Genomic DNA, 27,617 nt, shown 5'->3' with positions numbered 1-27,617 from the left:
CTGGAATCACCTGTCCTCCACTCCATCTCCATCCCCAAGCTCTCTCTGCTTCTTGTAAACCAGAGGTGCCAATATGAGCAATATTTTGTCTGGCCTTTCCTTTCCTTAGTTTTTAAATGCTGGGAACATAAGGAACATGGCAGCTGCCCATTGGGATGTGTCATTTTGTCAGTTAGGACCTCAGTTTCCTTCCAGCCCTTGTCCTGACTCTTTTTGTATTAGAGCATGTCTCCTCTCAAAGGGCAGAAACCCTCAGCTGCCTACCTGGATTTTCAAATATTTCAAGTGATAAGTAGAGGTGTGTATTACATTATCTTGGTGGCTACAGATAAACAGGATGAGTATCTCAGATGGAAAAGCTCATAATCCAACTAGATTGTAAGCCCCTTGAAGGCAGGTAGGATTATCTTGCTGTAAGCAGACACCCTTAGTAAACTGAGCCAATATGACTCAGTGGACAGAGCACTGGACCACAAGTCATGAAAGCTGAGTTATAGTCTAAGCTCTGCCATGCTGTGTGGTTTTGTGACCTTATCACAATCCCTACTATTACTTTCATTCCTGTCCTATATCAGGCCTTGGTTTCCTGGTTTATCCAATGGGCAGTTCTCATGTTCAGTCCTGGTTGGTGTTCACATTTCTGTGTAAAATGAATGAGAAAGAAGGCTAAAGGATATCTAAGAGCCCTGATAGCAACACATGATATTTGGGAGCCCTGCAAACTTGCAGTCTATAGGCCACAATTGAGCTGGGGACAATTGCCATGTGGCGATGTTACAGACATCCAGCTCAAAATCAAAACTTCTAAAAGCAGGAGGAGAGTTTCAAGTCCATAATGTTCTGAAGAGCTTATATAATGCGGGCACATTGTGTCCTACTGACGCTTGTTTCAAAAATAGCCTTCTTAGCGATACAGGGTGGCCCAAACATCAACCTTGACTTGATTTTCTTTAAAGTGGGAAAAAAACCATTTAAGACTCATCTGAAAAGATCCGAAAGAGGCTGATTGGCCTCTTTCTTCTTTAACAAGTTTAATTCATTTTGACTCTTTCTTGAGGCTTCGTGGCAGATACTGAAATCTCCTTTACAAAGCTTTTTTTTCATTTCGCCTTTCTTCATTTTTTTCCTACTCTGATCTGTTTGTACATACTAAAAGTCTAAGAGAAAATGCCCTAAAGATAAAGCAGTGTCTATCTGTGTAGTTTTGTGTTATTTCAAGGAATACTTTCATGTCCTCCATCCTTTTGCTTATTAAGCACTTAGGGAAGTCACCGAGGAGGGGTATGTATGTTTCTGTCATTCTTTTTCTTAAGCAACTTACAAACTGTAAGAGACAAGGCCTGCCAGAAATGGGTGCGTGTTTTCACTTTTCTCCATTTCTATCATTGATCAAGAAGCTGTAAAGTTCTCAAGGCTGAAAGATGAAAACTTCTAAATGAAGGGGAAGACATACTCAGCTTAGGTCACCCTCTCTCACTGACAGCTCTCACTCTACGCACGAGAACTACATCCATTTTTCACAGCCACACGACTTCGAGGAAAGTGGAACTTGGCAGTCCACTCATATACAGGTTGGTGTACAGTCAGTTCCTGGGAATCACCTTGTGTTATAATCCCAGGAAGCACCAGACACTTGTTCTAGGTTAGGAGATGGAGGAAGACATTTCTTAAGAGCCTTCCCTGGCTCTTGCTTTTATCTTGAGTAGAGAGCGCTAGATGAAAAAAAAAAAAAAAAAATGGGTAGGCTCCTCCAGGAGAATTTTTACCTAGTCAGCAGTCGAGAGCTCGTTCCTGAATTACTAAACCAATAAGGGACTCACTAATTCTCAAGCTTCCTCACTCACACATACACAAATTGGAAAGAGGAAGAGAATGTGGAGATTAAATGGGTACAGTAGAGAGTACATGTCTGAGGAGAAACCAAAATGCACAGAAAAAACTGGTCTTTGAACAATGTCAGGAAATCAGCCTTGCTCCACATCGCTGTGTTAAACGTCCTGGACAATGCCAGGAGGGCACTGAGCTATTTACAATGCTGGACAGGCTTTCTATTGAGACAGTAGAGAGCTCTGGCAATGGAGCCCTGATGGGCTGGTAGAGTCCATGCCAGTTACTCTGCCCTAGTAGAAACAGACTGTAAATTCCTTGCCAGGCTTCTGTGGCCAAACACTCTCCCCACTGAGACTGGCTAAGGAATCAAGGGCCTTTGCAATACCTTTCAACTATGTTTTAGGATGGGATGAGTCTGCAACATGTTGACTGTTAGGCAGTAGAGGGTGATGCTTAACACAAACTTCATAGTCAGAGAACTTGGTTCAAATCACTGTGTCAGTACAAGCTGTTTGGTCTTGGCTTCAATTTGTTTCATCTGTAGAATGATGTCAATAATATTTTGAGGGTTAAGTTACATAATGCTTGTAAAGCATTTGGCACAATGTTTGGTGGTCAGTAAATATGCAACAAATGGTAGCTGATAATAATAAGAAAACTGTTATAGGTTTACCTCTCACCATAGACTCCATTTAGTGAATATTGACTGGGCATTATTACATGCCAGGCAGTGATTCATTAAAGCAAAAACTGAGCATCTCTATGTACCAGGTAATATGCTAAGTAGCAGGGGAGAGGTGTGAGCAAGACAGGTCCTCTTGAAGCCTGAGTGTTGGGCAGATTAGGGCAGATGAGAAACAGAAGACTTGATCACCAACTTGTAAAGTAAGAAGAGATGGTTCAGGGCTTCCTTCTCAGGGTCTTCAGGAAGCCTAATGAGTGCTCTGTGCTTCCTTGTAGGCCTTAGAAGTTCTTCTTTCTCATAATTGGATTCACTTGCATCTTATCTGCAGTTCGGCCCTGCCCCAGTTCCCAGGAACAGCCTGGATCCAAGACCAGAGACAATTGGCTCCAGTCCTCCCAGCTTGGGTGGGGGGACTAAGGTTCAAATTGCCTTGCAGCTAGTCTGACTTGAGGATGGTGCCCTAGTTTTGTTGCTTGAGGTCCAATCTCGTTTTAAGCCTTAATTCCCTTTTCGGGCCCTTATTTTTAGAAACGAGCTTCCGCCTTTGTGCTTGTTCCTGAGGACCAGTTCCAAAAACTTATTTGGTGACCCCAGTACTATCTTCCAATTGGAGAGCTACACCTTATTATTGTTGCTGATTTCTGTCTCTAGTGCTGGAGTCCTTATCCTAAACCTCAGTTCAATAGCTCACTTGGACATTTGCTTCTTGCCAGATTCTTCTCAAATGTCTACCCCCTAAATTCCTCTGCTTCCCCTAACCTGTTGTCTAGACAGGGACTGGTCATTGCAAGTAATAATTGTCTATTAGAACTAAACCTCTGGCAGCACTTGGCTTAGTTTTCTAGTGACTAGGTCATCCAGTGGGTGGTTCTGGATGCCCAGTTTTACTTGTTTCCATATGCCTCACTGCATGGCCCAAGATCTGTCATTCCCAATCAGAGACCTTTTCAAGTTAAGCCCCTGAGAAACTCTGAAAATACTACTGCACCTCCTTTAAAAAGCCCTAACAGTATAATTCTTCTGTACTTCACCCATGGGCAAGCCCTTGCCAGAGCCATTTTGTTCATTCATGAATTCATTCATAACATATTCATTGGATTTCCATTATGTGTCAGGCCATGGGATATTGAAATGAACCAGATATGGCTTCTGTCTTCAAGGAGTTCATAGTCTAGTTGGGACAGCTGAACTCATAATACAGATTCAAAAGTTCTACGTGTTCTAAGTTGCTTCGGTTGTGTCTGACTCTTTGTGACCCTATGGACTGTATAGCCTGCCAGGCTCCTCCATCTATGGGATTCTCCAGACAAGAATACTGGAGTGGGTTGCTGTGCCCGCCTCCAGGGGATCTTCCCAACCCAGGACTCAAACTCCCGTCTCTACTGTCTCCTGCATAAGCAGGCTGGTAAAACCACTAGCGTCACCTGCGAAGCCCAGTACTATAAAGAAGCAAAAAGCAGGGGCAGCTAACCATACTGCAGATGGGTAAGTGGGATTAGGGAAGGCTTCCTGAAAGAGTTGACATCTCTGAATTCTGAAGAACTGGAGGTGGCAGTAGCCAGCTGAGGAGAGGTGAAGGTACTCCCAGGCCTGCCTTCAGGGAACAATGCATAGTTTGCTATAGCTGAGTGTGAAGGAGGAAGAGGCCCAGATGAAGCCAGAGAGGTAGGTGGGGGCCAGAAGACAAAGTGCCTTCTTTGCTATGCTAAGGAATTTGAATTTTCTCCTGATTTCTAAAGTGAGAAGTCACAATAATGCAGATTTGATTGGCCAGGGTAAGAGCAGAGGCAGGCAAGCCAAGTAAAGACTGTCAAATCGTAAGAACCATTACTAAGATGATGATGATGGGACTGGGAAGTGTATCTGGATTTGAGAGCCAGACCAGTAGAAAAGAAAGGACATGGTGACTGGCTGGATATGAGGGGAGTAATGAGGAAAGATGATCTGCTTGTTTAGGCAACTAAGTGGGTGGTGAGTCTGCTGCCTAATACAGGAAACACACAAGGAACAGATTTTCAGTAGAGGGAAGGCTGTACTTAATATTGCAAAATAAAGTTCCCCAATTCCTCTTTCCTTTTAGTAAAATAAACCTGTCACCCAAAGGATGCTATTGATAAGCTACCTTTACAGAATTCAACTGTAGAATGAAATGTTTTGTGTACAGGCCATATGAAGATGATACAATTGGATAAGCATTGTACTTAAAAATTAAATTTCATCTATCTTGGTTAGTTGGAAGGCATAGAAGTAAATGAAACCAAAGTGGAAAAAACTTACCCCATAGACGAGTTCCCCAACCATGCCATTCCATATCTTAGTCTCCGGATCCCTTGCACCGTATTTCCCGTCACCGACAATGGACAATTTGTATTTGATCCTTACATGTTTGGCTATTTCATAGGCTAAATCTACACAATAGCCTTCATATCGCTCATTTCCTTCCAGTTGCTCATGGTTCTTCTTATACATTACATATGGTGATTCCTTTGGGACCAGAAGAAAGATCAATGGGTTACTCCTATACATTTTTCTAAGAGATAATAAATGTAATAATGAAGTCTTGTTTCCCTGTGGCTAATGAGGTTTGGTGTGTTAAGAGAGCTTTTAAAAATGTTTGCTTAGTAAGCAGAAGAGCCTCGATCGACTGTTCATGGGGGCACATATTCCTTGGAGTCCTTAATCAATGATTTAAAGAAGTAGAAAGGATTTAAATCCTTTTTGAGGGTTTGAGAGAAAAATCAGTTTCCACCTAGAGAGTCTTTGATTTAGTCAAATTGGACAGAGGTATTTCCCACAGTTACATGAAGGTGAACTGCCTTTGATTTCTTGGGATTTACCATGTCAGAACTGCAGCCAGCCCTGGCAAGCCCTAGGGAAGCACTGTGATCTTTGTGAGGTCAGGGTCTGTAGCTTGTTCATTTTTATATCCTCAGGGCCTAGTATAGTACCTAGCCCAAAGTGAGTATTTGATTTGTATATTTAAACGAAAGGTAAACTTTAGCTGAATCTCCATTCAGTTAATCACAATTTCAGACCTAGTGGAACAGTCATTTTTAACCTGGGTTTGGACTTCATTCAGAAATGAAACATTTTTAGAAAAACATTTCAAAATAAATGAAAATATTATTTCATATCTCAATAGTGCTTTAGATTTTTCAGAAAAGCTTTACACGGTGAATATTGCCTTGAAACATCTTATGACATGAGTAGGAGACCATTGTTATGCCTATTCCACAAGTTAAAAAATAATACAACTTGAGGCTCAGAGAAGTTGCGATTTGTACCGTTAAACTCAGGTTAGTGAGAAGCCTAATATTAGAGCTCTGACCTACTCTTTCCTTTTGTCTCCCTTACAATGAAGTATTCCATTTCAGGTCTAGATGAAGCATCAGTCCATGGTACAGGGTGTTTAAGAGGATTATTATTGTTCAGTTGCTAAGTCATATCTGACTCTTTGTAACTCTATGGACTGCAGCCCACCAGGTTCCTCGGTCCATAGGATTTCCCAGGAAAGAATACTGGAGTGGGTTGCCATTTCCTTCTCCAGGGGATTTCCCCAACCCAGGAATCAAACTCGAGCGCCCTGCATTGGCAGGCAGATTCTTTACCACTGAGCCACCTAGGAAGCCCTTGTTTAAGAGGATAATGACATCTAAGACTGTTGCAAATTCCCTATTCTTTTTTTAAAAATGACATTCTTTCATCATCATGGCAAGATATTTCAAAAGGTTCCTCAGTTGACATGTTGAAAGTTTCTATTTGAAACTTTGACTATTTGAACTTGAGGTCTTTCCTCCTGGCTGAATATTGCTTTTCAACAGAAAGCCCACCTAGTCCTCTATACTTACCAGAATGGTAGTGACGACTATGGTCCGGTTCTCTGCAGATGCACTGTCATTGCTGATCTGCTGATCCGAGAAAGGCACAAACCTTTCGTACTCATTCCAGTAGCCAGCCTGGAAAGAGCAGACATTTGACCTGGTTGCCTATTTTTCACTCAAAAAGTGCTGCCTGAAATTCAAGTGCTCTTGTGGAATGAAAGTTTTTTTCAGTTGCTCGAGCTTTCCAAGGATTGAGGTCCTCTCTCCCTTTGTCTTGCCACCCCTACCAGGACCACAACACTGACACACACACAAGTGTGCTGCTAGTTCCTTCATCCTGGGGCTTCCCATCCCTGCTTTGCTTTTACTGATATTTGGTAAAATGAGTTAGCCTACTGTAGAATGATCAGGCTTTTTGATTCTTTAAACTCAGATAGCAGAAGAATCCTTTCCTTAGGACTGTAGGGAATCTGGAGTGTGGGGGATAGGGTGGGGTGAGAAACCACCAGTGGAGTATCCTGTAGAAGTGGTACCAGATATTTTATATTCTAAGGTTTTATCAAGTGACTACTAAATTCCCACCTCGTGACTATTAGTATGACAGAAGCAAAGTGGTTATTATGAAATTTAGCTGTAGAGAAAGGTACTTTGTCCACAGTCCTTTTGGTAGGTGAGTTGGCAAAATGGAGAGATTACCTACTTTCTAATTCTTTTGCTAAAAGCATGTGTATCTTGGCAGCTTCTGTTTAAGGTAGCGGTCCCCAACCTTTTTGGTACCAGAGACTGGTTTCATGAAAGACAATTTTTCCATGGAGCCGGGGGAGAGGGGATGGTTTAGGGATGATTCGAGTGCATTACATTTATTCTGCACTTTATTTCTATTATTATTACATCAGCTCCCCCTCAGATCATCAGACATGAGATCCTGGAGGTTGGGGACCCCTGGTTTAAATAACATGCTAAAAAATTTGTAATTCCTTCCTGTATTGTAGGAAGCTGTGAATAACTCTTGAGTCTATCACTTTTAAAGAACCAGCCTCAGAGGGAAATAGTCCTTTTACAATGTGTAGATGGAACACTTTGATTACAAGACAGCTCTGCATTGTAGCTACACTATTCACTGAATGGAAAGGCAAACAGGATGTGTGGGAATTTGCTCTGGGTGTGTTTCCTAACATGTATTTTCCTGCATCTGAAGGCTATCACTTTTTGAGTGATTTTTCACTGGGATATCTGTTTCGGTTACTTACCTTCCGAGAGCCAGTGACTTTCATTTCATACACATCGATGGTATAATTTGTCCTCCGTCCATAAGTGTCAAATTGTATGTTTCCAGTCATTCCTTGTACTTGCACCTGGTAGAAAGGGGAAAATGTAAAATTTTTAAATAGCACCACAATATTGCCTTCTAAGTTCTTTGCAATGAGGTCTATGGACAGATCTTGGAATATTAGAGAACATTTATCTTGAGCCAATGAGCTATAGCCACCAGATCAGGTCTGCACAGATCTTAATTTTCTCCCTAGTATTTTGTAAACATGGCTTTTAATGAAGCTCTTAGTGGTGTAACAGGCAATTTCTTTTTTATTAGAGTATAGTTGCCTTACAATGTTGTATAAGTTTCTGCGGTACAGCGAAGTGAGTCAGTTATCTATTTATATCCCCTCTTTTTGCATTTCCTTCCCATATAGCTCACCACAGATCATTGAGTAGAGGTCCCTGTGCCATACAGTAGGTTCTCATTTGGTATCTATTTTATACATAGTATCAATAGTATATATATGTCAATCCCAATCTCCTAATTCACCCCACCATCACCCCTTTCCCCCTTGGTCTCCATATATTTGTCCCTACATCTGTGTTTTTATTTCTGCTTCACAAATAAGATCATCCAAATCATTTTTCTTGATTCCACATATATGTGTTAATATATGATACTGATTTTTTTCTTTTGACAAGCAGTTTCTTATATGATACAGTAAGGGATCTGCTACTACTTTTTCAAGGACTTGAAATGTCTACCATCAGTCTTTTCTGAAAAGAGTATCCCAAGGAGTATTCTTAACTAGGATAATGTGTTCCTCTGGACTGTGAGTTCCTTGGGGACTGTGACTGTCTTATCTTAGTATTCTCAGTGTCCAAACATAAGCTGATTTCAGTCACACGGGCTCTGAATCTCCTGGATTCATACCATAACTTCATCACTTACTAACTGTATGACCTTGGGGATGTTCCTTAATGCTTTTGAACTTCAGTGTACTAATCTGTAAAATGGGAAAGCCTACCTATCCCACTGAGTTGTTGGGAGGATTAAATGAGCTATCCATATGTCATGTTTAGATCAGTGTCTGGCATGTGCTGAGCATTGCAATACATGTTAGCTCTATTAATAATAATAATAATTATTAATCAAAGTGAGTTTTGTTTCTAATTCTTGAGGGGTTTGCACATTTACCAACTACCATAGTAACAGGACTGAGTTTTTCCTCTTATTTAACCTATTCCTAGCTACAGACAGGTATGGAGAGCTAGGTCATGGAGGGATAATCTGTAGACTGATGAAATTTGTTAAGTTGAGGGAATCAGGAGTACTGAATGCTACAGAAAACAGAGGTGCTGGAATAGCCTGAATGTCTGGTTGGGATGCCAAATACAGAGGCGTGGATAGCATGATTTTTCCTTGGTCTGGGTCCCATATTATGAACTAATAAGAGGCTGCCTCTAATGGGTGGAGAGATTTCCTTACCTATTTTTGACAGTTCAAGGACACTGGATGAAAGACCTTCTCTAGATATGGCATTATTGTTACCCACTTGAATTACTCATCTGGTGAGTATGGGTCAAGGAATTTGCTTCAGAGAAAAAGAATCTGTCTTATTCTCCCACGATGAAAGGATGGAATACTTTTTCATCACTTATAGAAAAATGACAAGCTGTTTGTTAAGCAGGTCAGAAGTGGTAATAGGCTTGTGCAGCAGAAGAGAAAATTGATGGCAAATAGTAGTGAGCATCCTTTTTTAAAGGGAGGGCCCTTGTTCACCACCTATAGGAGACCATGGAATATCTGTTGAAGGAGAAATGCCCCCATGTGACTTCCTGAAGACAAGACGATTGTCCTACTGACCCAACAAACCTAAGCACTACTGTCAGCTTAGGCTTGCAGAGAAGGTGACATCATGCTTCCGGCTAAAGAAAAGATTCTTTGTTGAGGGATGGTTCTGATGTATGCATGAGGGATGGGTCTGTGATGCATGAAGGGTTCTTTACACTCTATTTTGAGCATTGAACTCTGGGAGAGGAGATAGGTAGGGTAGAGACACTGGCAGAGGAACATATTAAGGAAATCCTTCATTGCTGAAAATAGCAAAGGCTTCCAGTCTCATTAAGAATTGTATATTTCTAAAGATTCAGCCTATCTGAGCATGATCTGCAAACTGGACAACAGCCTAGACTGATCAGAACTTTTGGTGAGCACAAGTCGAATTGGACTACCACTCCGAGAGAAGTCTATTTTTAAGGATATGAATGTCAGTGACAGTTTCCCAATCCTCTCCACCCTGCACCTCAGGCTATATTAGGTGCTTCTCCTCTGGGTTCCCATAGCACTCCATGTGGAACTTCACCATAACATTTAAATCATCTATGTATTTCCGCCTCCCCTGCTAGACTGGGAGCATCTAAAGATGGAAAGGCATTCTTTTTCTGTGTTCTTGGCAACGAATCCAGAGCCTGGGAGAAAGCAGGGTTCAATAAATGCTTATTGAACCAGTGGACAATTTTCAATGACTTAGAATTGTGACATATTTCAGTAGACCATGCTAAGGCTAATCTTTGCACTGTTGGTAGATTGTAAGGATAATCGTTACCCGATCTGCAAGTGGCTGTAAGGTTTTCAAAAGCACTTCTTTACATATTAGCAATTTAAATATGAGTTCCCTCATATTATTTCATGTTTGCATATTAACTTGGAGCCTGATACATAGTCGTTGGTACTCAGTAAATATTTGTTAAATGAATGGTGTGATTATTTATTCATTAAAACAGGCCCTTTCAGAGCCTCTATCAGGCAATGATTTTGTTTGCCAGATTTCTTTGAAGGAAGAAAATGATTGATTGAGCAACAACTATGTGCTAGTCACAATGAGGAATGCTTTTACATCATGCATTCTCACTTTTAATTAACTTAAATAAAATGGAATTTCTTTTAATATGGTCAAGTCTTTAGTGCTTTAGGCCATCCTCTCTAGCAGTCCTCTGAAAACCAATCATTTGTCACAAGGTAACAGGTACTTTGGGAAGAAGCTGATACTGTCCAGCCCCTCTGAAGCCATAGGCTGGCCTACGGAAAGAGGAAAAACATCCTTCCTGCTGAGTGTCTGATCATGAGGGCCTGGGGAGGAAGGTTACCTACCTGGCTTACAGCTTGAGCTTTATCAGTGAGTCAGACATTCAGAAACAATTTGTGCCATAATATGATTAATCTAATTTTTGTCTTGCCAAATTCATTTTTCATCCTTCACTCTGGTAGCTAGTTTTGTATTGGGGGTAGAGAGTCATTTGTGTCATGAATGGGGAGTCAATTGGAGATGCTGGCACTTGCCCCTTGAGGTTTTTGTTGATGAAAACTCCTTTTGATTCACTCCGAGGGAGTTTTATATTTCACTCATCATTATGTTTCACCTGACAATACAAATCTTGTAACAGCTATGAAGGTTGAATTTAATTAACTGCTCTTCAAAAATTGTGCAGTGCTACCTCCATAAAACTACACTCAGGGCATTTGTTAGAGAACTGACATAATGACATAAAAATCTGCATGATGGGAGAATGAGTCATATCTCTTTCTTGGAGAGACACACAGGGGCTACTAACCCTTTTTGATTGAATGCTTCCAACTTGGCAAATTGAAGGCAGCAGTAAGAGAGCCAACTACACAAAATGATGTATGTTATGAGGCCATTACAGGCTCTTCGTTGCTGGGTTGTGCACAGAATTCTTTTATCATTGTTGATCTCTTTGTTGATTTGGATATTCCAAACATCAGGATAATTAAAGGAGAAATAAGAGAGTCTTGTACTGCTGAAGGCTCATTTTAATGCAAGCAGGCGTATGTAGCATAACACAAAATATTCAGGAAAGATCTTTTGCTTGGAAAGCTGCACTGAATGGGTGATGCTCCTTCTAGTGTGAATAATGGAATCTGTTCAAAGGATACTGCTCAAAGCCTGAAATGCTCTCCCACCCAGTAACTACTAAAAACAAATGACCTATTTGACTGTCTAGCCATTGATTCCTTGTATTTTTCTTTAGGATTTTTCTCTAAGGCATTGGGGAAAAGCCTCTTAAGTAGGTGTAAAAAGGGATCGTATTCCTGCCTCTCACCTTGTAGAATATAGTATTACAGGTTCTTTTTGACAATAGAAACACTATCACCCTGGCTCTATTCCACAGTCCATCCAGGATAATAATTGGCTGATAAGTCAGGATGCCAGTAAGGTCTACCTTGAAGATACGAGCTTCCTAGAGAATACCCTAGTCCCCCTAAGTAATGTCATTTTCTGGAAAGCCTGAATTTTTGGAAAGCCATTTTCATGTTTAATCTGCAACTTTCAAGGATATTGAGCTTGATTTACTCTCCACGCCATAGTAAGAATGAAATATTCATTTGCCTTAAATTTACTGATACCATTTCTTAAGCTTCAAGGAAGAACCTTTTAGTTTTAGATGCCTAGATTTTGATGAATAAATATAGATGCTTATCTTTCTGTACACTTTGAACAGTCTATAGACTCTGATCCTCTTCCTTTTAGGGTGTCTTTTCTCAGGATTGATGGCCTTTTGGGTCTTTACAAGGTACCCCCAGCTTCCCTGGTGGCCCAGATGGTAAAGAATCCACCTGCAATGCAGGAGACATGGGTTCAATCCCTGGGTTGGGAAGATCCCCTGGAGAATGGACTGGCAACCCACTCCAGTAGTCTGGCCTGGAGAATTCCAAGGAAGAGGAGCCTGGTGAGCTATAGTCCATAGGGTGGCAAAGAGTTGGACACAACTCAACGACTTTCACTTTCACTTAAGGTACTCCCACCCCAATTACCCATTGTGGGCATTACCATTTTCAGAGCTCTCTCAATATCAATTCCTTGACTCCAGGGCACAGCAGGGTTTGCTAAGCAGTCTCCAGCACTGCCTCTCCGGGACACGTCCACTCGCTGCCTCCTCAGGTAGCGGAAAGCTTCTGCTATGACCAGTATTGCGTCGTGCGTCAGTGCAGAAGTGTACTGAAATGGACGTATGGAAAACAAGACATCATGACAAATGAGGCTCTCCAAACTCGCCTCATTCCTTATTTTCATTCATTTCCAACTCTTGTTCTATGAACTCACCCTCTTAATTATTTGAATCAATGGATCTCTCTGGGCAAGCCTGACTTTGATCCATTCTAGAATGATGCAGCTTACCTCATGTGCACACAGGTTAAGATTATTAAGATCAAATGGCTCAAGGGAATCGCTCTCTGGTTCTCAATGCTGTGTTTTGTATTGAGTGAGTGACTACTAAAAAGGCCAGGTCCTTTATAGAGAGTGAAATATGTGGGAAGTTAAAGGATGGCATATGTAGATTGGAGAGGAAATAGCATATCCTAAAGCAAGGTTGGGTTATTGCTGTTTCTAATAGAAAATTCAGATCTGGTGTTTACTTAGGGGAAAATGGAAATAGCTAAGTTAGACAGCTTGAAATTAATTTGGAGGGAAACATTAATCATTTCTGTCTGGACCATGTTTCTGGTGAACTGGGACTTCTGGCCAGCAATAAATCAGTTTTTGTTTCCTGGGGAAGGCGGTGAGGGGGAGGGTAGCGAAATCTAAAGCTGGTTTTCGATGGTATAAAATTACAATTGTTATTGAGTTTTAAATCTGATAATGTTGACAATTCATAGGCAATGCTTCATGATGCTACCTTTTCCAGGCAAGAACAGTTTCAAGAACAGTTACTGTCTATTCCTTGGATAAACTGTACTGATATGCTCTACTAAGGATGAGGCCAGTCATTTAACACAAGGGATTTGATTATCTGCAGTTGACATGGTGGATGCCTTTTCATTAACTGAATCAACAAAGTATGATTAAAATAAGCTGGCCCCTGTTTTGCAGGGGTGACAAATACTGGTAGAATATAGAACTCTTGATTTTTTTAAAAAATGAAACTAAAAATGCCCTAGAGGGAATTGTCTCTCTATATAGTATGTCCCTATACAATTGTGAGTGAATACATTGTCGTCCTTAGAACTATCAACTTACTTTTCTGACTTTTCTCAAGTTACTTTTCTTATATCAATTATGACAGTAACAAGGGACATATGTTCTTTCATGAAAAAAACAATCTGCAAACTACATACAGCCAACATGGCAGTGATTTTTTTCCCAGCTGACTGCATAAATTGTCAGCAATCTTTCTATAGTCCTCTCCCAGCCATGCCAAAATAGCTATTTAATTTTCCACTTTTTTAGCTTCTACTTACTAATGTGTGAGTATCTAAAAAAAGCCCCCAAAAGAAATGTTCATAAAATATAGACTAAATTAAGCATCAGAATTTTAATTTCTACACAACTTTATTTCCTGATCAAAAATATTGTCCGTCATTTTCTAAAGCAGACTTTTTGTCTGACTGATATAGAGCAAGGTCCCATAATGGGTACTGCAAGTCAAAGTAATCTGAAAGTTGTAACCATCTATTGAAATATTCCATTTTTCTAAGTTATTTGAAGGGTTTGCTTATAAGCCTGAACAGTTCTTCTCAGTAAATTCTGAGAATTTTGCATCATACATATTATGAGTTATCAATGGATAATCCAGAGCTGAGATTGTCTTCTTTCTCTTTTGTACAACTTCTACAGCTTCTAAACAGGCATAAATGACTCTTTAGTACCCTTTTCAGACTTTTACTCTTGTCCATTTTTTTGTGTGCCTAACATAGTGTCTGACACACTGTAGATACCCCTAAAATATTGACTAAATGAATTGTTTCCTTCTACCTATTGCCTGCTAAATCTAAGCATGGCAAAACAGTGGATTGGCAGTTATATGGAAATATGTTTGTATAAGCTCACCCAGATGTATGGGCAGATTTAGCCCATAAAAAGACTTGATTCATTAAAGAAGTGCAAATCAAACCATTGGGAGATATTACCTCACACCTATGAAAATGGCTGTTGTCAAAAAGACAACAGTAAGCACTGGTGAGGATGGAAGAAAAGGGAACCCTCATGCACTGCTGACAGGAATGTAAATTGGCTTAGTCACTGTGAAAAACAATATGGAGGTTCCTCAAAAAATTCAAAATAGAACTGCCATATGATCTAGCAATTCCACTCTTGGGCATATATCTGAAGGAAATAAAATCACTGTCTCAAAGAAATATCACATCCCCCATGTTCACTGCAGCAGTATTTACAATAGTGAGCACACGGAACAAACCTGTGTCCATCAAATCATCAAATGGTGAATGGATAAGGAAAGAAAGTGATACATATCATGCACATATATACTCATACGTCAACTATATTTCAGTAAAAATATACATGCACGCACAGAACACAATGCAGCATACTCAATAATCCATCAAAAGCAAGAAATCCTACAATTTTTGATAGGCAGATGCCATTATGCTAAGTGAAATACATCAGGTAGAGAAAGACAAATACTATATGATCTCACTTATATGTGGATCCTCCCCCAAAATGAACTCATTAGAAACAGAGAACAGAGGTGAGGGCTGGGGAACAGGGAAAAATGAATGAAGGTGGTTAAAAGGTATAAACTTCCAGTTATAAGATTGATAAGTTCTGGGACTGTAACGTATATCATGGTGACTATAGTTAATAATATTGCCTTGTAAATATTTTTGAAAGTTGCGAAGAGAATAGATTTTAAAAGTTCTCATCATGAGAAAAAACTGTAACTGTGGTGGGCACGTTAACTTATTGTGGTGATCATTTTGCAATATATACATATATCAAATCATTATGTTGTGTACTTAAAACTAATACAATGTCACATGTCAGGCGTACCTCAATAAAAAAATAAAATCATCATCTTAAAAAAGAGATTTGACTACAAACGATTTATCATAGGAATTGTGGCCATATTTACTGAAACATATGAGGCCACTGGAAAAATCTGGCACGTATGAAGTAATCGCTACAATCACAGAGGACCACTTAACTACTGCATGGCTTAAATTATTTTTTTAAAAGGTGTTTAGCTTATAACTTACAACTTTTCTAGAATATATCAATTGCACAAGGTAAGGTCGCACTTGTCTTATGTTGGTGTGACCTATACAGGGTGGTCCTGCATGGATGATTCAGAATGTCTCTCTTTTCTGTCTATGTGCCTATTGTTCCTCTTTACTGTATTCTTCCCAGGGAGGAAAGATGTGAGGATGAGCACCTCCAGACCATAAGAAAGGAAATGTCCCCTCCCCTTTCCTTTTTTAGGGAAGGGCCTTGAACCTTGGCTCTACTTTGATTCCTCATCTAGATCACAAGGATCCCATATTCATGGTACATACATGCGTTCACTGTATCAGGCAGGAAGAATTTAAAGTCTGTTTCATACTTAAATCAATGCACTAAGGGAATGGGTTACTTAAAATTCATTGGAAAGATCCTTTGTGTAACATGAATAACTTTCCCCCATTTATCTGTTTTAATTCCTGATTTTAAAATAATAGGATTTCTAGCCATAGGGGAACACGAATGAAAAATGTGCACTTTAAGCATAACTTTCTGCTTTTAATGTTCTTATCTTGATTTCATGAAAACAAGCAACTTAGGTAATCTAATTATTTAAAGACACTTTTGTAGGCAGGAAAACATTTCCATTCAATATATGCATAGGCAACACATACTCTGTATTAGAACCTAATTCACTTGGGTGTTCTGAGATTCATGAAACTTATTAACACAAAGCAATCACATCAATAATGTAAAATCTAATTTTCCATTTCAGACTATCAATTTTCCTTACCTATTCCCACTGCCCTCACCCTTTGTCCAATTTAGGTTCTTGTAAAATTGTAAGTTATAAGCATATTAAAAATAAAATTCATTAACAAATTAAGTTACCATTTCCAAACACTGGGTTTAAAAGACCTCCTTCTAATAGCTTCTTTATTTGTGAATTTAGTTTTCAAATGCAGGAGCATCACCTGCAGTTGTGTTTTAGCATCCTTGAAACACTTCTGAGGGACAACCACTTGATCACCGGATGGCCATAAATATATAAAGGCCATACTAAGATGCTCTGGAAAGCTGGCCTAAGGTTTCTACATGCTGTGGAACATTACCTTTAGTGGTGCATTCTTGGCTTCAGGAAATTCCCTTTCATCCAGCCTCACCCAGCGCTGAATGAACTGCTGAACCATAGGGTTTTCATTGTTGACAATCTGGAATCCTGTAATGTTGGCTCCCCCATGCATGACTCTTTCTAGCAAAATATCGGTAAAACCCTAGAAAGAGATTGAGAGAGACTTGTGATTGTGAGAGGTCATGCATTCTTACTCATTGTATCTGTTACAGTGCTAAGGAAGAAATGAAAGTTCCTTTCCCAAGATCCTTCTTTAGCAATCAAAAAAACTCTGGACAGATGGTTACATGTCAATTATATCTCAACAAAAACCAAAATCACAACAAACAAACAACTCCTGATACAGACTAATTCTTAGGGCACTCTGAAACTACAGGCGTGATGGAGAAAATATACATCCTTCCATTTTAGTGCCCATGTTTTTATTTAGTTAGTGACTGAAAGGACAAACATCAGAGTCAATTTTAAGTGAATGTTTTTATTTCTTTCATTTACCTATATATTTTTAAATCTTTCTTCAATGAATACAAATACAATGATTCATATAACTGGAAACTGTTCAAAAAGTGGGCCCTAGCTAACATGCCAAATACAGCAGATTGCTTTTCAGATTTGAATGATGAGTAATTTCAACATTTGTAATTTACAAAAATGCCAAAGAGTGAAACTGACAGCTTGGTTGTATGTGATGGTACAAACCCCAGGGTATGTCTCACATGAGTCCATGAATGAGTTTTGACAGCTACTTCATAGCATCCACCATTTTCTTCTTTTGTTCTGGTTTCTGTCTGTTGTCTCTGCCACCTAAGCCTCCTGAAGGAATCTCTTCATGTTCATATCATGCCATCTTCACCTGGGTATCACCAGTTCCCCTGGGCATTGCTATTTTCTGAGATACCTCTCCCAGGAGTTCCTGCTATTTCTGCTGGATAATTGGCTCTTGCTAGTTGTTTTTGATGCTCTTAGGTCCTCAGTGGGTTGGTGCCAATATTTATACTCATAAATAAATTTAAAGAATTCTTTCCCCTGCCTTTAGATTCTCCTCCTCAATATTTACATATAAAATTGTTTCAAAAATAAAGTTGAAAGAATTATACAGTGAAAATGAAGTAGTCACTTCAGATTTCACAATTAACATTTTTCTATCCATCCATCAATCCATTTCATTTTTTGGATGCTTTTCCAAAGAAAGTTGCAAATGTTAGAATACTTCATACCAAAGACTTCAGCATATAGGTCATTAAGTAGAGTTCAGTGCTTGAAGTTTTCATCCTTCCTTTCCTTCCTTCTTCTGCTGCTTCTTCTTTTTTTTTAAAGGCTTTCTTTTTAAAGTCTTTATTGAATTTGTTACAATATTGTTTTCATTTTTTACATTTTGGTTTTTTGGGCCCAACGCATGTGAAATCTTAGTTCCTCAATCAGGACTGAACCCACATCCCCTGTATTGGAAGGCAAAGTCTTAACCACTGAACTACCATAGAAACCCCCATTTCTTTCTCTCTTTTGATAAAATTTACATCCAATAAAATGCACAAATCTTAAATATACCACTCAGTGGGTTTATAAATGCATACACTATATTACTTAAATCCCTACTAGTTCTCAAAAGTTTTCTTTTTTTGCATTCTAAGTTTTCATTGAAGTATAATAATCATATAGAAAAGTGCACACATCTTTAAGTATAGGCTGATGAATTTTCACAAACTGAACGCATGAATGTAACCAATACCCAGAAGTCCCGCTCTTGTATGCCTCTCTAGTTACCATTCTGATGCCTGCTTCTTTTAATTCTCTGTTTCTTTAATATGGGCAACAAGGCAGTTGTAGAAAATATTTTAGTGAAGCAGTGTTTTCAGTTATTACTCCTCACCCCATTCCTCTTCCTTTCATATGTGGGATATGAGCCAAAGAGTTTGCATCACTGAGAACTATTCCTTCTTTCCAATGATCACAAGATGTTTTTAAAATGAATATTAACTTGTTAGGATGAGTTTTCTCCCAAAGGTCTCCTTCCTGAAATAAACAAAGACTCAATGATTTCTCCCATGTGTTCCCCTTTGCACAACAATGAGCAGAAAGGCTTGCTTGTGTGTAAAGGCATGAAGAGGCTCCAGATGCGGCTTAAGCCTAACTATTATCCAACTCCCAACTCTCACCCCCTAAACATACATACAAATAGAAAGCCGAGGACAAAACTTCAACAAATGGCTTTAAGTCATTTGCTGTACCAAACCATGTTTGCAAGTTAAAAAGTATTACACAAGAGCATTGAGCAACTGTCCATCTGTCTGCTGGTGGGGGCTCTCTGGTGTTGGCCTGAAAGAGGGAGCCCCTTTCTTTGAAAGAAAAGAGTTAAGAAAGCTTCTGCCACCATCTTGGTCCCCAGGGTCAATGGTCATAGTCTGCTCTAGGAAATAGTATTTCCTGTACCGTTTATACTTTGGATAAGCCTCACACTCCCATTTCCTTCATACTATAGCATGTTCAAATGGCAACACAGGATTAACAACAGGGAGGGCGAGAGAAAGGATCCCAGAAATCTCACATCTGCCTTAAGGCATAAGAGCCAGCACTTCAGTCTTGTTACTCACCACAGCACCCCCCAGAAACATTTTACCTCACTATCTTTTTCTCAGCAGAGACACTAAAAGGAGGGGTCCAATTCAAATTTACCTCACCAATCACCTCCACTTACTTCCATAAGGCTTTGGCTCTGCCACACAGGCCCCATATATTCCCGCTTGGCTGTCTTCCTCCCTGTTAAACATACTGTAATTTGGAAGTATCTCCATAAGAACACTCCGCACTCATGTTTCTACCTCATAGCAACCATATCACTAAGGACCTAGAAGTTTCTCAGTCAGCCCATGTTTTATGACACACATAGCTGGGATTACGTTCTGGCACTTCTCAGACTGGAATAGCCTGGAATGCATCCTTAGCAGCACAAATCAACCCAGGGGAAGGTCACCTCAAATGGCTTGTTCGTCTGGCAAGACCTCCACAACATTAGCTCTTGCCAACTGCCCTGAGGGCTTAAACCCATCCACATGGGCAGAAAGCCTAACACAGCCCCATGGACAAAATGGAGAGAGAAGTGTGGTAGAAAAAGGAGAGGGACTTCCCCTGGTGGTCCAGTGGTTAATACTCTGTGTTTCCACTGCAAGGGGGCACGGGTTTTATCCCTGGTCGAGGAACTAAGATCCTGCAAGCCGCACAGTGCGGCCAAAAACAAAACAAAACAATACAAAAAACAAACAAAAAAAGGAGGTAATAGAATTTAGGAAGATGAAAGGAGAGATCTTGCTGCTAAAGGGCAAAAGTAGGCTGGCTCCTGGGCCTAACTCTGCCTCTGTCCTATTTGTGTTCCGTTTGTTTGCGATCTCTTATCAGATTCTACAGCTTGAATGTTGCCCCGGTGCCCAGCATTTAGATGCAGTGAGTCACAGTTCTCAAGGTTGAGATAATCAAGGCTGGATTTTCCCTAATCCCTCTGAAAAAAACACGAATGCAGCAGAGCTAACCAACAATTATCAAGGACATAAAAGGGAAAAAGAGAAATCAGGCAAATGGTAGAGAAGGGGATGTAAAGAAAGCTGCTCTGGCTAAAGGCAGGAGTTGCTCGTCCTTCTATTTCTAACACTTTTTTTTTTAAAGAATTTTCGTTTGATATCAACTATTGTTAAATTACATGATTCAAATGCCACTGAAAGTCCACAGGATTGTAAAAATTAAAGCTTGATTCTTTCTATAGCCTCTTCAGACATACACTAATGCAACAGAGCTGACATCTAACACATAGGAGGGGAAAGGAGGAAAGAGAGAAAAGGCGGATGGCAATTCAGAGAGAGGGTCTGTTTAAAGGGCAGTTTTGGTTGGATTCTGGTCTTTCTCCTCCTCCTATTTGAAGGCATTGCAGCATCCCATAACAATCTTTGGATTTTTATGGTTATGACACTTGTAACGCTAAAGGCAGGCTGAGGATCCCCCCAAACCAATGTAAAGACACACAGCAGAGGTGATGATACAACATCCAGAAAGGAAAATGGAATCAATGAAAGAGTGGGGGTAAGTGTACGAAGATGGATGTTAGGAGAGAAGTACGGACTGAGGGGCAGGGGCTAGCTCTCCTGCTCCTAATTCTCCTATCCCATTAGTATTATTATTATATTTAAAACCAGGGTCTTCCCTGATAGCTCAGTTGGTAAAGAATCCACCTGCAATGCAGGAGACCCTAGGTCAGGAAGATCCACTGGAGAAGGATAGGCTACCCACTCCAGTATTCTTGGGCTTCCCTTGTAGCTCAGTTGCTAAAGAATCTGCCTGCAATGTGGGAGACCTGGGTTCGATTCCTGGGTTGGGAAAGATCCCCTGGAGAAGGGAAAGGCTACCCACTCCAGTATTCTGGCCTGGAGAATTCCATGGACTGTATAGTCCATGGGGTTGCAAAGAGTCAGAGATGACTGAAACCAATAATACTAAATTTAGTTTTAAAAATCAAACTGGAGATTTAACATATCTTTCTCAATTATTGGCAAAGCAAATAGAAACCAAAGACACAGAAATGGAAAGATTATAATAATAACATTTGGATTCAAGAGATTATCCCATTATTTTAAAGCATTTCACCCATTCATTACCTCTGGTTAGATCTCCTCCTTAGGCTGGTGAATCACAGTCTTCAAGGTGGGAAAGTTGAGACTGACTCTCTTAAAACCTCTCAGAAGACATTAACACAAAATAAATGATCAACAAACATGGATGGTAAAGAAAAAAAGTGGAAGAAAGACGGAAGTTAGGAGAGAGGAGATGGCTAAGAAGGGAGATTTTGCTGGTTCCTGATCCACCTCCAATATCTATCCTATTGCTTATTTCTAGAAAAAGTTTCTAGAGTCTATTATCATGTAAAACCATAGTTGAGAACTGGGGCTTAAGGCTACCCACAGCTTCAGTGAAATAACTAATGCAACAAAAGTGACCAGCAAACATACATTAAGGAGGCAGGAAAAAAGAAAGAGGAGTGGTGGGAACCGATAGTGTGTTAATAAAAGATGGATTCTGGCTAAAAAGCAAGAGGTGCCAGGCTACTGGTTTTCTCTGCTATCTGAATTTAAGACACTGCATTTTCCTAGAATATGTAGCTAGATTTTAGTTGTTGAGCTGGTCATAACCCCTCATGGTGTTTATACTGAGGCTGTGTATCCCTGAAAGCCATGTAAAGACACTGAAACAAAACGAAAACAAACCATGCAGGGTATATAAAACAGGGGAAAAAAATGATGGTGGCAAGGAGTATTCTGGTATGATAGGGGAAGTTAGGAGAAATGTTCTGATTCAGGGGAGTAGCTGGCTGGCTCCTGATTCACTTTCTTGACCTTTGTGATTATTTTAAGACATCTTATTCATCCATACATAGAGACCATGAGATGGGACTATGTCTAAAAATCTAAGCAGACCGTAATGCAACAGAAATGACCTTCAACCATCTGGATGATAAAGGGGAAGATAAAAGATGAAAGGCAGTTACAGAAATTTCAAGTTGAGGTTCATGTTCTAGCTATGTGCTAGGTTTCCACGGAAGGACCGCCTTCCTGTGCTCAGTTGCTCAGTCATGTCCTTCCATCTGTATTCAATTTGTTAATGCAGATATTGTTTCCTTCACAAATTGCTATAGTCTATTTTGTTATGATTATTTAAAAATTTTAATTGAAGTATAGTTAATTTACAGTGTTGTGTTAATTTCTTCTGTACAGCAAAGTGACTCACCTATGTATGTGTATATATATTGGAGAAAGCAATGGCACCCCACTCCACTACTCTTGCCTGGAATATTCCATGGGTGGAGGAGCCTGGAAGGCTACAGTCCATGGGGTTGCAAAGAGTTGGACACAACTGAGTGACTTCACTTTCACTTTCACTTTCATATATATATATATATATATATATATATATATATATACATATACACACACATACTTTTTCCTATTCTTTTCCATTATAGTTTAGCATAAGATAGTGAACATAGTTCCCTGTGCTAAAAGGTAGGACCTTGTTTTTTATCCATTCTATATATAATAGTTTGCATCTGCTGTTCCCATACTCCCAATTCATCCCTTCCCCCTATCAGCCAGCAACCACAAGTCTGTTCTCTAGTATATTCTATTGTTGTGAGAGTCCAGTCTATGAGGATTGTAAACAAAGGCCTGATTTTCCTGATAGGCTCATCAATGACACGGATGGGGGAGAGGCGACAACAAAACATTTAGCGAGCATGAGAATATCTGTTAAAATGGTGTAAAAGGCATAAACTGAGAATCACAGTTATTTTAGGACCGAGGATCTAGATCCATGGCTGGAGGTGTCTGGTTCCAGGAACTCTTTTTGTAATAATTTTCATTTTGCAAGACACCCACAGCAGTCAAAGTGGTAAAGTTAAAGTTGTGAATCCTTGAAACCAACCTAAAGGCAATAACACAGACAAAAGGCCAAACAATAGCCAGAGTGTCTGAGAAGGGCAATAAAATGATGGTGATAGAGGGGGACATAGTGGCAGGATGGTGGAAGTTAGAAATGGTCTGACCACACTGATGAACCTATTTGCAGGGCAGGAATAAAGATGCAGAAGTAGAGAATGGACATGTGGAAACAGAGGGTAAGGACAGGGTGAGACAAATTGAGAGAGTAGCTTTGACATCGGAGAAGGCAATGGCACCCCACTCCAGTACACTTGCCTGGAAAATCCCATGGACGGAGGAGCCTGGTGGGCTGCAGTCCATGGGGTCGCTGAGGGTCGGACACTTACTGAGCAACTTCACTTTCACTTTTCACTTTCATGCATTGGAGAAGGAAATGGCAACCCACTCCAGTGTTCTTGCCTGGAGAATCCCAGGGATGGGGGAGCCTGGTGGGCTACCGTCTATGGAGTCACACAGAATCGGACACGACTGAAGCAACTTAGCAGCAGCAGCAGCAGCAGCTTTGACATATATACACTACCACGTGTAAGATAGACAGTGGGAAGTTGCCGTATATCACAGGGAGCTCAGCTGGTGCTCTGTGATGACCTAGAGGGGTGGGGTGTGGGTGGTGGGAGACTCAAGAGGGAGGGAATATATGTATACTTATGGCTGATTTACGTTGACATACAGCAGAAACCAACACAACATCCTCCAATTAAAAAAAATTTCCTCATAGATTAGATTCTGCCAAAGTGGGGGTGGGGGGCGGAAACTAGTCTGACTGCCATATATCCAGTAGAAGGGGAAAAAACGATAAAGGGGAGAGAGTGATAGGATGGGTGGTATTAGAAGTCAGTGCTTCCTGGTCTTTTTTTTTTTTTTTACCTTTTGGTGATCTTCAGTTGATGTTTTTCACCCAAACTCTATACTTTGGGGAATTTTCATTTCTTGATCTGCATGCTGCTGCTGCTGCTAAGTCATTTCAGTTGTGTACGACTCTGTGCGACCCCATAGACGGCAGCCCACCAGGCTCCCCCGTCCCTGGGATTCTCCAGGCAAGAACACTGGAGTGGGTTGCCATTTCCTTCTCCAATGCAGGAAAGTGAAAGTGAAGTCGCTCAGTCATGCCCGACTCTTAGGGACCCCATGGACTGCAGCCTTCCAGGCTCCTCCATCCATGGGATTTTCCAGGCAAGAGTACTGGAGTGGGGTGCCATTGCCTTCTCCTCTTGAAACCTTATTAAAAAACTGATTGTAACAGGTTTAGCCATCCAGCACCAATCTCTAACAGTTGCTTTGTTGCTCAGTCGTGTCCAGCTCTTTGTGACCCCATGGACTGTAGCCCACCAGGCTCCTCTGTCCATGGGATTTTCCAGGCAAGAATACTGGAGTGGGTTGCCATGCCCTCCTCCAGGGGATCTTCCCGACCCAGGAGTTGAATCTCTGTTTCCTGCATTGTGGGAGTAAGGAGTGTGAAAATGGATATTGAATGGGCACCTCTGGCTGAATGATTACTTTCCTGGCCAGTTTTTTTTGTCTCACTTTGTGATCTACAAGAGGGACTTTGCCATTCTGTTTGTTCTTTTAAGAATTGAAGTCTCTGTCTGGCCTCCCAGAAGCTTTCGTCAAATTGCACACAGATTTTATCACCCAGAAGCCGTTAGGTAAAAATGGAAAAAAAAAAGAAGAAACAGGGGTAATATGTAGAGACAGATATTTTAGGAGAGCGCTTCAGGCTAAAAGGAGATGTTTTATGCCTCCTAATACCCCATATCCAGTATTTGGGGATGGTCACCCATAATCAGCTATGTTGGGAAATTAGAATCCCTAGTTGACTGATGCTTCTGTAAAAATCAAATGAAGGAGTTAGGCTTTCAACACTCAAACCCAAAAAGTAAAAGAGGAAAAAGACGGGATTGCAAGGGTTAGGGAGTAATAAAGTAAAGTATGCATCCTACTAGCTGTCAAATTATTCTTACAGCCAGCTACCTAAGACTCCACTCCTGAGCTTCTTATTCATTGATCTTTATCATGTGACCTTTTCCAGAAAGTTCCATCCTCACACCTCCCTGACAGAAACACCAATGGGTAAGACAGTTTTCTCAGTCAGCCATGTCTGAGCAGTTTCATGAGGCCTCCCCATACATGCTAACTACCGCTACTCAGGCTTCTTCCAGCACCACAGGCCCAGCTTCCTGTTTATCCTGCATTTCCAACCCTGTCCCCTGAGTCCTGCTGTGAGCAGAAGTAATGCAGTGACCAGATAGCAATACATGTAAATACAGGTGGAGTTTTTTATTCTCACAAAATCCGTGTCTTTAGAAAAAGTGTTTGATTACCAATCTAAATACGTGATAAGTAAGTTTACAAGTTTTTACTTTTTAACTCATACCTTTAGTTCAGAACAAAATTAACATTTAAAGTTCTTTAAGCCTTTTTAGTTTGTTTTCACATTTGTTTCAGGCTTTAAGTGCTTGTCCCAAGTATGTCTTCCAATAGCAACTGCTTATAAAAGGGCAGAAAATGTGTATTTTCTTATTTAATACATGCATTTAAATGTCAGTTCAGTTCAGTTGCTCAGTTGTGTCTGACTCTTTGTGACCCCATGGACTGTAGCATGCCAGGCTTCTGACTTCAAATGCAATTTCTATACCGTGAATTCTCTTTTCCTCACTGAACTTTACCTGCTATTAAACACTATATATCTTAAAATAATATATTTTTACCAAAGACAAAATGTATTCCAATAGATTTCTTTGATATTTTTGTGGAAAAGGATAACTCATTTTTTTTTCTTTTAGAATGTTCAAGTCAAATTCATGCTGAATGAGATATCAATGAATTTCCAACTAGAACCTTTCTTAGAACTGTAGAACGTAGAACCCCTTTTTCTGTCTACCCACTAAATTAACTTCCTTACTCCAAGTGCATCTTAAAAAGAATGTGCCCCGAATAAAAATTGTTATCTTCCCTTAAAATCTCTTCCTCTTCCTGTATCCTTTCTTTCAATTAGTGGCACTTTAGGCCAATTGGGTCACTGGGTATGGGGCCCAAACACCTGGTTTTTTTTTTTTTTTTTTTTAAATAAACTCAACAGATGAATGAAGCACAAGTGAGCTTAAGAGCCACTGGCCTAGATCATTGTCTTGGCTTCCTAGCTGGTGCTCCAGTTCTTTACTTTCCCAGTTTATCTTCCTAAAAAAATTTATCTTCCTAAAACACCCATTAGAGCATAATAGTCCTTTCCCCAAATCACTGCAATGACTCCCTACTTTCTACAGACATATTAACAGCTGAATATCCTGACTTGACCTTCAGGGATTTCCATTAGCTGTTATCTTTAGTTCTCTTGGCCTTATCCTCACCTTTTCCTTCAATAGGCCTCATGCTCTCACAGTCAAGCCACATCACACCCTTCTAAGCCTTTTTATTTTTGTTTCCTTTGTCTACAAAGGCCCTCACTTCATCCTTTAGAGCTCTGGGTATCTACTGAAGTTTCACTCGTCAAGCACCATTTCAGTTGGTAAATAATGATGAAGAAACATCTTAAAGTTGCCTCTGTATTCGCTACCAGTTAGTGAGGCCAGTTGTGCCCCTCTTTTGCTAGTATTCCATAGGCTCTTGCACATCCTAACTGCTTATGGGCTCTTGTCCTCCCTTCACTGTTGCATGTCTTCCTGGGCTTTCCATGTAATACGTTTATGTATAAACTCCACAATCTTATTGCTAAGTGACTGCAAGATTCCAAATCCCTTGCTGTACTAAGAGGAATTTCTGTTGAGCCCATTTTATTATTTCATAGGGATTTTAATGACTAGATGTGATGATCAGATACTCAAAGATCTTTCTGTGTCTAGACTAGATATCAAATTCTAGTGCTCCTTGAATTTTACCAATTCTGTTTGGTTGAAATTGTATTTTATTTTCTTGTTTTTTGCTCACTGCCATGGTGGTCTCCTTTCCTTTGGTTGTTCCAGTAAATTATGTGCAGAGGGAGAGATGAAAGGAGATGAGAGAAAGTAAAGAATGGTTGGAGGCAATCCTGCTCGCGGGTAGGGCAAGTTGAAACTCGACTTTCTCACTTCCTATGTTATAAGTAACTGTACACTTGACTATTTGCCTCTGTGCAACAAAGGCAAGGTTTGTTGGAAATATGAATATCATCTCCAGAAGTTAGATTTGTAGGTTTTGCTGTATTTCATCAGTTGCATTGCTTCTCAATCACATCACGTCTTTACGAGCCAGTGCACTGTTGCCCACACCTGAATCCAACAGTATAAAACCAACCATGACCTCTGTGCCTAATTCAGGGCTTGTAAGCTATTGGTACAGAGAAGGCAATGGCACCCCACTCCAGTACTCTTGTCTGGAAAATCCCATGGACGGAGGAGCCTGGTAGGCTGCAGTCCATGGGGTTGCTAAGAGTCAGATAGGACTGAGCGACTTCATTTTCGC

At 40.2% G+C, this 27,617-nt stretch overlaps 1 protein-coding gene across 6 annotated transcripts in view; it reads right to left on the bottom strand.

Annotated features, from left to right (window-relative positions):
- GRIA3 (glutamate ionotropic receptor AMPA type subunit 3) overlaps positions 1-27,617 on the bottom strand; it is a 308,690-nt gene that overhangs the window by 85,338 nt on the left and 195,735 nt on the right. For all 6 annotated transcript variants that reach the window (XR_011565376.1, XM_019956167.2, XM_019956168.2 and 3 more), the window contains 5 exons: positions 16,685-16,846; positions 12,447-12,614; positions 7,587-7,691; positions 6,364-6,471; positions 4,793-4,999 (listed from right to left, as the gene is read on the bottom strand). Coding sequence is in view for 5 of the 6 variants with exons in the window: in XM_019956167.2 (XP_019811726.1) it covers positions 4,793-4,999; positions 6,364-6,471; positions 7,587-7,691; positions 12,447-12,614; positions 16,685-16,846 (750 nt within the window). In the remaining variant the exon portion in view is untranslated. The remainder of the gene's footprint in view (positions 1-4,792; positions 5,000-6,363; positions 6,472-7,586; positions 7,692-12,446; positions 12,615-16,684; positions 16,847-27,617) is intronic.

Source organism: Bos indicus, chromosome X (genome assembly GCF_029378745.1).
Source record: "Bos indicus isolate NIAB-ARS_2022 breed Sahiwal x Tharparkar chromosome X, NIAB-ARS_B.indTharparkar_mat_pri_1.0, whole genome shotgun sequence".
In the NCBI taxonomy this organism is placed as follows: domain Eukaryota; kingdom Metazoa; phylum Chordata; class Mammalia; order Artiodactyla; family Bovidae; genus Bos; species Bos indicus.
Note: the sequence above shows the minus strand (reverse complement) of the source record. Positions and strands in the feature narration are given on the sequence as shown.